Source organism: Sinocyclocheilus rhinocerous, unplaced genomic scaffold (assembly GCF_001515625.1).
Source record: "Sinocyclocheilus rhinocerous isolate Xijiao unplaced genomic scaffold, SAMN03320098_v1.1 scaffold1656, whole genome shotgun sequence".
In the NCBI taxonomy this organism is placed as follows: Eukaryota; Metazoa; Chordata; class Actinopteri; order Cypriniformes; family Cyprinidae; genus Sinocyclocheilus; species Sinocyclocheilus rhinocerous.
Window position 1 is genome coordinate 82,168 of NW_015658516.1, and position 8,520 is coordinate 90,687.

The following is an 8,520-nucleotide window of genomic DNA, read 5'->3' on the forward strand; positions in this document are numbered from 1 at the left end:
GTTTATTTGAGAGATAGGTGGCGGTAATGCACTTATAAGTCTGCGATCTGCCGTAAAGCAAGAAGATGAAGAAGACGAGTCATGCGCCGGCTGAAGAAGAAGACGCGAACGTGCTCAGGAAAGTTCGGACATTGCAGTAAATCAGAGGTAAAAAACTACATAAATACTGTTCAGTTTCTTGCGCAGACCGATCGCTTCGTGTCTTTAGACATCAATGTATCGTCACGAGCCGCAGGCTTTGATTTGGTTTTGTTTGTGTATGTTTTATGACTCTCAAAGCCGTGATTCCCATTCACCTCCATTATATGACTGACAGACTGTTAAAAATCTTTGTTTGTGTTCTACTGAAGAAACAAAGTCACCTACATCTTGGATGCCCTGGGGGTAAGCAGATAAACATCAAATTTTCATTTTTGGGTGAACTATCCCTTTAAAGTGGAATGGGAATTTGAGAAAAACAGAATTGGGGAAAATGGATTTCATAGGCCACTAAATACAATGCTGCTCCCCAGAACAAGCAGAGCATTTACTGAAATGAAGCAGCCAAATGGCTTTTTCAGAAAAGGTCACGATTATGATGCAGAAGCACATGCCCACTCAAATGAATTCTGCACAGTAAGACCATGAATATATTTAGAGACAGGGTGAATTCTGATACCTCCTCTTCTTGTTTTTCTTTTCTCCTGGAATCTGTGGCATCAGCATCACCTTCATTTGCCTCATCATCCACAATCCTGTTGTTTTCTGCATCCTCATCGCCATCATCCTGTGGAGAAGTCAAGCATATTGCGGTTGTTACACGTTTATGGCATGGCAACAGCACACCTGCGGCTTGTTGTGACTGCTTACCTCTTTGTCCGCGATGCCACCGGCACCTCGATCATTGTCATTTGCCGTGGCTTTGCGTGTATCAACCACATTGACAGCCGCCAGTTTAGCACTCAGCTTCTTAATGGCCTCCAGCAGCATGCGAAAGAATCTGTAATGTACAAACAGGTCTGTGAGATGTTGAGGAAATCCTTTGTGGTGAAGCAGCTGAGACTGATGAGCGGTTTTAAGCGTACTTCTGCTCCATGAAATGAAGAATCTCATTAGGGGTGAGAAGCTTGTCTTGCTGGTATCGCTCAGGGGGCAGGAAGTGGAATGCGAGTTTGAAAACTCGTGACTTCTGGCTCCGTTTCTCTACCGAGCGGAAAGTTTCTATCACATCCACTTTGTGAAGCACCTGTACTCAGAAAGAACAAGAGCACATGGAAGTTTATACACTTATAACAATAGTTGACCTCACTGACCTTCATCATTCTTTTCCAAACCTGTATGACGTCCTGTTTACTGTAAAACAAAAATATGTTTTGGAGTATATCCATATTTCCATATAAGGAAAGTGAATCGGAAATGTGTGGAAATATCTTAAATGAAATTCCGATTACACCAAATCTTTAAGGCTATAAAAAGTTCAATAAAGACACAGTAAAACATAATCCATTTGAATCAAGCAGCTTAAATCCAAGTCTTCTGAGGACAACGCGGTTGCTTTCTATTATAACAGATTTAATTTAAGCATTTATTTACATATGCTTACTTGCTGTGTGAGAACCAATGAGGTTTGACAACTCAATTCTTATGAATTACTTATATGATGTCTTTATGTACTTTAAGTTTTGGTTGCATGGACTTGGAATGAAGAGACCAAAAAACCTCCTAAAAATATCCTTATTTGTGTTTCGAAAAATCTTTTGGAACAACCTGAGGTTGAGTAAATAATGGCTATTTTCATTTTTAGGTGAACTAGTCCTTTAAGTTGCCATATTTGAACACACGACCATGAATACGATTTGAGATCTCTAGTGGAGAGGAAAAACATTTTACTGAATAACACAGCACACTGACACAAGTAAACACTGACACAAGTTGTGCTCACCTCTGACAAACACACGCGCGTTATCTTCTTCCGCAGCGTCTTAACACGTTTCAAGGCTTTCTTGTTCATCAGAACAGGAATGCTCATCATAGGGGTTTTGATGTTAGAGCTCGCAACCATGAGTATTTCTCTTAATCTATGGAGGATGATTTCACATCGAAAGATTTTTTTGTAGGTGAATCACAATAACACAAAAACAATATTACTTTAAGTCTGGATGCAACTGTATCAAAGTAGCTTACATTAACCTTTTTAAATGAAGGAGAGTGCTAAACAGCATATTAGTTTTTGATCTGGTATATGTACAGAGGATCATGAAATTTTACTGGCATTAGTACTGACTACTAAACGAAATCTGACCTTGGTATACCCAGGGTGACATTCATCTCTCCTCTGCCGGCGAAGTGGAAGGTGTTGAGGGTCATTTGTGTGGATGGTTCGCCAATGCTCTGAGCTGCCAGCAGACCCACGGCCTCTCCGGGGTCACACAGAGCGCGCTGCCACTTCAGCTGCAGGAGATGCCTCAATCTGTCAGCACACACACACAGAGGGAACAAAACATACTGCAGTGGTTCTCAACCAGGGGAAAATTCCTAATGATTAAAAATGATTAAAAACAAGACAAAATGAGCATTAAAATAAGCTAAAACACATAAAAATATGTGACCCTGGACCACAAAACCAGTCTTAAGTCGCTGGGACAGGAATTTCTTATTTTAATTCACCCCCTTAACAACCCCCCCAGAGACCAAGGTTTCCACAAGCTGCATATCTGATGTACCCCAATTTTAACAATTATTTCTAGACCTGTAAATGTTATGTAAATTAATCAAATCATAAAACACCATGGACATTTTTTAAAGAATATTTTTGTAGTTACAGCAAACTCTGAAAAAAAATTCAGGTAGAAATTTATTCAAAAATATATATTTTTTAATTATTATTCAGTAAATCACGAATGGCTGAAAGATCATGTAAATGTATTTGTTCAAAAGAGTGGGATCCCTGAAGAACAATCAGCTCTTAAAATTTCTGGAATTCTGAAACCTTTTTTAATTTAAATTATTTTAGTTGCTTAAAAACACTCCCAGTTTCTGTAATAGGAAAAAAAAAATTAAAAATTTTAAACTGTTATTTTAGCATATGTACCATAGGAAACCTATTAGTCTGCATTAAATATTATTGGACAACGGAGAACCATTTTTCCAAATTTACAATCTGGAAGTCTAGAAATGGCCCTTTAATCCAGATATGCTAATGTTTCATGTTGAATAATCAACATAGAGGTCTTACCTATCTGTGTCAGTGATTTCAGAGGTCTGAAATTCCTGCTTGACACTGAACTGATCCAGGTAGGACTCAACAATGGAGTCAAACGTCTCAGAAACTGAACCGAAGCAGATGTCCGGCCGGTAAAGAGCCAGACACGGGTCTGGACAATGAGACGTCTTCTTTAAATACCTCATACGGCCAGACTCATCCAGAGCTCTCCAATTCTCCAAGAGCTAAACACACAAAATCTCATTGTCATGTAGGTAATGTAGGCACAAGTGCAACTCTGTGTTAACTTTACAAGATTTGGGGAATTGAATAATCTTTCTAACCAAGTACTTCACAGGATGCCATTGTAAGACATCTGTAAACTAAATCCCATCTACAAATGCTTCGGTACCTGAAGAATGGCTGGCTCTCTCCCATTGGCCAGTGTCTGGTTTTCTACTTGAGACTTCAACTTGCTCAGTTTCTTCTGCGAGTAGAGCAGGAAGGCACCGTCTCTGGGTGAAACACGTTCACGTTTGGCTTTCCATTTCTTGATGGCCTTAAAGTGACTAAATGTTGCCCCTGTGTCCATTTTAGCCAGAACTTCATCCAAACACTTTGACTTTCTGATAACCTAGAAAATAGTGCATTATATAAAATGTTCAATGTCTTCTTCCATCAGTGCAATTTTGAACAGACATGTCTATGTAATCTTATTTTAATCGTGATCTTCTCTCAATTAATTATTAATAACGGTCTGCAATATTAGTCTGTTGGTTATTTTAATGATTTTACTTTCATTTCAGATTTGCATTATCTTGCATTCATAACAATCCATTCACAATAAGCCCCGTGTATGAGTTGACATTCTCTTAATTCGTGTTACCGTGAAAGTGCAATAATTCTGCTGAAATGCAAAGAGAAATTTCCCAACAAAAATCACAACAACCGTGATCAGTACTCACAATTATCATTTTCGAGCAAACTATTTGTCGTCACCAATTTACCCATTATCTTGCAGCCCTAATGCACGGTTACCTCGTAGTTGTCTTTGATGAAAGGGAACTGCTGCGGCTGTAGGAACTGGGTCTTGGGGATGTCCAGCCCATCCTCTCCGTAAAGAAACTGGACCACACTTCCATCACTGTCTCGAACAGTCAGATCATACTGGACCACCAGACCTTCTAGATGCTTGATCACACACCTGAAATACCCAATGACAGTATATGTCACTATACAATGAACCAGAATACAAGAATCGCACAGGGATTTTAGACTGAATGCTGTTTTCAGTTAGATCCAGATCTACCTCTGCAAATAACCAGATCGACTGGTTTTGACAGCAGTGTCCACAAGACCTTCACGACCAGCCATACAATGGAAAAAGAACTCCTGAAATATAACGAGAGCCTCCAGTTAAATATAATCCAATATTACTCCTAAAATAAGATTGAGACTTTCTGGAGAAAAAAAAAAAAAAAAATCAAGACCAGTTCAGTCTGAACGTACAGGAGGTTTGATTCCCGTCAAGAATCTGCCAGTTACGAATCCTCCGGATCGCGGCTGGGGTTCATAGGGCTGAAAGCAGGGCAGGGACTTCCCAGAAGGCATCAGTGGCGGTCGGCGGCCCTCCAGCTCAATCTGACCCAATAAACAGGAGATCTGCACATACACAGAAAGATTACAGCTGAATAACATGCCATGCTAACATCTGGCTTAACCTGACCTAAACATTGTCATAATTTATCAACAGTAGATCATTAACAATCACTTGGCATAAATGTACAGTAGTGATGGGAGAAAAAAAAAAAGCTTTTCAAAACACCACACAATGGTCACCAAATGGTCTGCTGTTCAAATGTATAAAACTGATCCAAGATCAGGTAAAATTGTGTAAAAATTATATTATTAATATCGCGATATCAAAACTGTCTCGATATTATCGTGGTCACATGACCATATGAAACGATAGGTCTTCCATGCAAAATAAAAGTTTTTAAAATAAATTTGCTTTGTTTATGCTTCGTCACATTACGTTTAACAACTAAAACCGAAAGCACAATATGGCTTAATCCCTTCATCAAGTCTGTTTTCGCTGCGTGTTTCACTTTCGTTGCGTGCACACTTCGTTCATGCGATCAGCTTAGAACGGCTCCGTTCACACTGAATGAATGCAGTCAACTCGTTTATTGCGCGTGCTGTGAGTTTAGCGTGCGTTTGGGAACGCAACAGCCACCAGTTAGGCTTTGTTTTCGCAGCAGATGATTACAGCATTTGACTAGATTTGTAGTGAGATACGTTTTCACTGAAGCTGAAGTTTTCCTTCAAAATAAAAGCTCTACTGTCATTTCCGTCAAAATGCTTAAAAGTGCAGTATGAATTGCTGACAGCTAGCGGTTTAAATGCAGTCCAAATTCAAAATATCTTTCAAGTGTGGAAATTAGGAAAGAAGTATTGTAATTTCCCTACTGTAGTGTAAAGCTTAAATAATATACCTATGAAATATTCATTTTACAGTGCAATTGTTTTACAATATATGGCTATTACTGTTGTTGTTGTTATTTTTATTATTATATTCTAATTTGTTTGGCTTCCTAAAACACCAGTGTGGATGTAATTTAGATTGAGACAATATATCACAAATAAAAAAGAGGGTTGAGTCCCCTTTAAAAATTAGGTACAAGTCAATTCACTGACTTTTTTCTGACTTAGGTTTTCTTAGTTAAGGACACGGGTTAGAGCTCTTAATTTTGAACTCTTAAAGTGCATTAGATAGAATAATTTTACTTTAAAATGTACAAAATGTTCATTTTTTCCCAATTCTTCATTGCCTTTTTTTTTTCTTCTTTTGTCCCGCAATTTAACTTTGTGCAGTGCTCAAATTTGATTAAATCATCAAGTTTTGAAGTTTGACATTATCACATTCCTGATTTTCTGTCCCCAAATTTAAGACCACTTAAAATAAGTTAAAACTTTTGTTATACAATTTAAGACTAAATTTGATCAAACTATTTTAAGACTTTTTAAAGACGTGCAGGAACCCTGTCAAAGTAGTAGTAACAGTAATAAAAAAGCTGCTATACTGAGCTGCTGAATTCAGATAATGGAGGAAACATTACCTGCATAGTATTAACAGTCGAACCCTTGGCTCCTGACTGCACCATCAGCTGTAGGTTGTTTTCTGGGAAGGAGCGGTGGAGACCCAGCGGCATGCACACCTGATAACAACAGATCACATGTGATGAAACCCATTGAGACAAAGAGTGAGAAACAATATAAAGACATGAAGACACAAGCTCTGCATTTTCAATATGTCCCGTTTAGACGTGCACCTTGTTGATGTTGTTGTTCACTTGATTGACCTCCTCTTTAAACTTCAGGTCCACCATGTTGAAATCTCTCTGGTCTGTGTTCAGATGAGCGTCTTGCCAGCGTTCTCTGGCTTCAGTGACTCCAGCAGCCGCAGGCAGGTTAAATGCAGCCTGGAGAGCCTGTTTACAAGCGAGAAAGTTAAAGAATATGACCTCTGCTTGAAGACAAGACAAGCACAATATTGAACGAACACACAAGGAAATGAAGGGGTGAGACAAAAAACATCCAGAAGGCAAAAGATCCACAGCCACCCACACACTCTTACACAGATAGAGAAAGAGTGGGAGTATGTGACTGTAAGATTACTGCAAATATTATGCGTCAAAATTAATAATAAAAAGTCTATCAAACTATCTTTGGATAATTTCTAAATAAATACCCAAATGTATATTTTTTTTTAAGCATGGAATGTAGAATTGTTGTGCAGCAGGATGCACAGGTCACTTCAGTTCATGTTTCAACTCAAAGAAGAGTAGATTTTTACTGTAGTAAAGTCTCAAAGATTAGCATACTTGATAAGCAATAGAGAAATTGACATAAGTGAGCTTACAGACCTTATATTACAAGGGAAGTGAATCATTTAATTGCTCCTACTGCAGTTAAAATTATTTTTTTAATCAATTTATATAAAAAAAAAAAGTAGCACTTTTACTGTTCCCAGTCAAAATTGAACATAAACACCCAATATGTCACCATTTCTTTTTCAAAACTTTGTAGGGTTAAAAAAAGTCTTTTGTAATATTACTTTCACTAAACCAAGTCATTTTTCTTAATGAGACATCTCTTAATTCATTTTCTAGTGTGTGTAAATAATCATGTTATAATTAATAAACGTTACCGATAATTCATCAATTGAAGCTTGACCAGATCATATTTCTGAAAGTCTGGTATATACCGCTTTAAATAAGCACTTCCATAAATGACAGCACAAGTATGTATTTTTTTTTCAGAAAGCTACACGGTTCAAATGGTACTATGAAACAGGAATGAGCTGGTCAATCTTTACCTTGGAGCCACACGTGACTGACTTTCGGATAATTTTCCTTCTCTGTTTGTTGGCTCCATCTTTTACTAGAATGTCTTCCACACCTGTCAGAAAAAAAAAAAAACATAAAAAAAAAAAAAGCCATTTAATAAAAAATACCATTCTACCTTGTCTGTTCACCAAGATAAGCTGGTATTGATGCGTGATCTTACCCAAGGTGAAACCGCGGTAAAGCTGCAGGTAGGCAGTGAAGAGTCGTGCCAGACAGCTGAGCAGTTTGCCGCTGGTCTCTCCTCCGTAGAGCTCGTAGCAGCAGTGGACCAAACCGTACGCTGAGCTGCCATAGTGAGCTTTATCCAGAACTCCCAGCAAGAGCTCTCCCTGACGAATGACCACCTGAAAAACACAGCACATTACATTACTAAACCTTTCAAAAACATATCCCATTTTACAGCCTCATCATTCTTCTTCTATGCATCCTTACATAAGTTGATGGAATTATGTGTCATGCTAACTGTCATAAAAACACTCACAAAGCAATTTTTATAATGATCCTAAAATAGGCTTTCTTACACCAAACAGATTGTATTACATGTGTCCCTGCGTGAGCTCCATAACTTTACTGTGTAATGGCTACATGTGCTACTACTGTGACAGAGCTGACTTTTTTTCTTTCAAACTTTGTGAAGCAGAGTGTGCTCTTGTGTTAATTTTACGAGCCGTCCTGTATTAAATGTCCTTTTTTGTTTTTATCATATTTAGGCTACGTCCACACGAAGCCAGAGCTTTCCCTATCCGATCTTTTTTTTCCCCACATGCTGGTCTGGCATGTATACTACATCGTTTTGTGTCGATTTTGTGGTTTCGTGTGGATGCAGATATTTCTTGAGACAAGGGGAAAAAAAAGATCGGATAGGGAAAGCTCTGGCTTCGTGTGGACGTAGCCACTGCATGCGTCTGCGGCTCGCTACGGCTCTGACGC

At 38.4% G+C, this 8,520-nt stretch overlaps 1 protein-coding gene across 1 annotated transcript in view; it reads right to left on the reverse strand.

Annotated features, from left to right (window-relative positions):
- polr1a (RNA polymerase I subunit A) overlaps nt 1-8,520 on the reverse strand; it is a 23,994-nt gene that overhangs the window by 5,775 nt on the left and 9,699 nt on the right. The window contains exons 16-29 of the mRNA XM_016530790.1: nt 7,751-7,934; nt 7,560-7,642; nt 6,514-6,672; nt 6,301-6,399; nt 4,691-4,843; nt 4,491-4,573; nt 4,220-4,385; nt 3,594-3,815; nt 3,215-3,426; nt 2,282-2,449; nt 1,922-2,057; nt 1,065-1,225; nt 850-979; nt 659-766 (exon numbers count right to left, since the gene is read on the reverse strand). Of these exons, the coding sequence (XP_016386276.1) occupies nt 659-766; nt 850-979; nt 1,065-1,225; nt 1,922-2,057; nt 2,282-2,449; nt 3,215-3,426; nt 3,594-3,815; nt 4,220-4,385; nt 4,491-4,573; nt 4,691-4,843; nt 6,301-6,399; nt 6,514-6,672; nt 7,560-7,642; nt 7,751-7,934 (2,064 nt within the window). The remainder of the gene's footprint in view (nt 1-658; nt 767-849; nt 980-1,064; nt 1,226-1,921; nt 2,058-2,281; nt 2,450-3,214; nt 3,427-3,593; nt 3,816-4,219; nt 4,386-4,490; nt 4,574-4,690; nt 4,844-6,300; nt 6,400-6,513; nt 6,673-7,559; nt 7,643-7,750; nt 7,935-8,520) is intronic.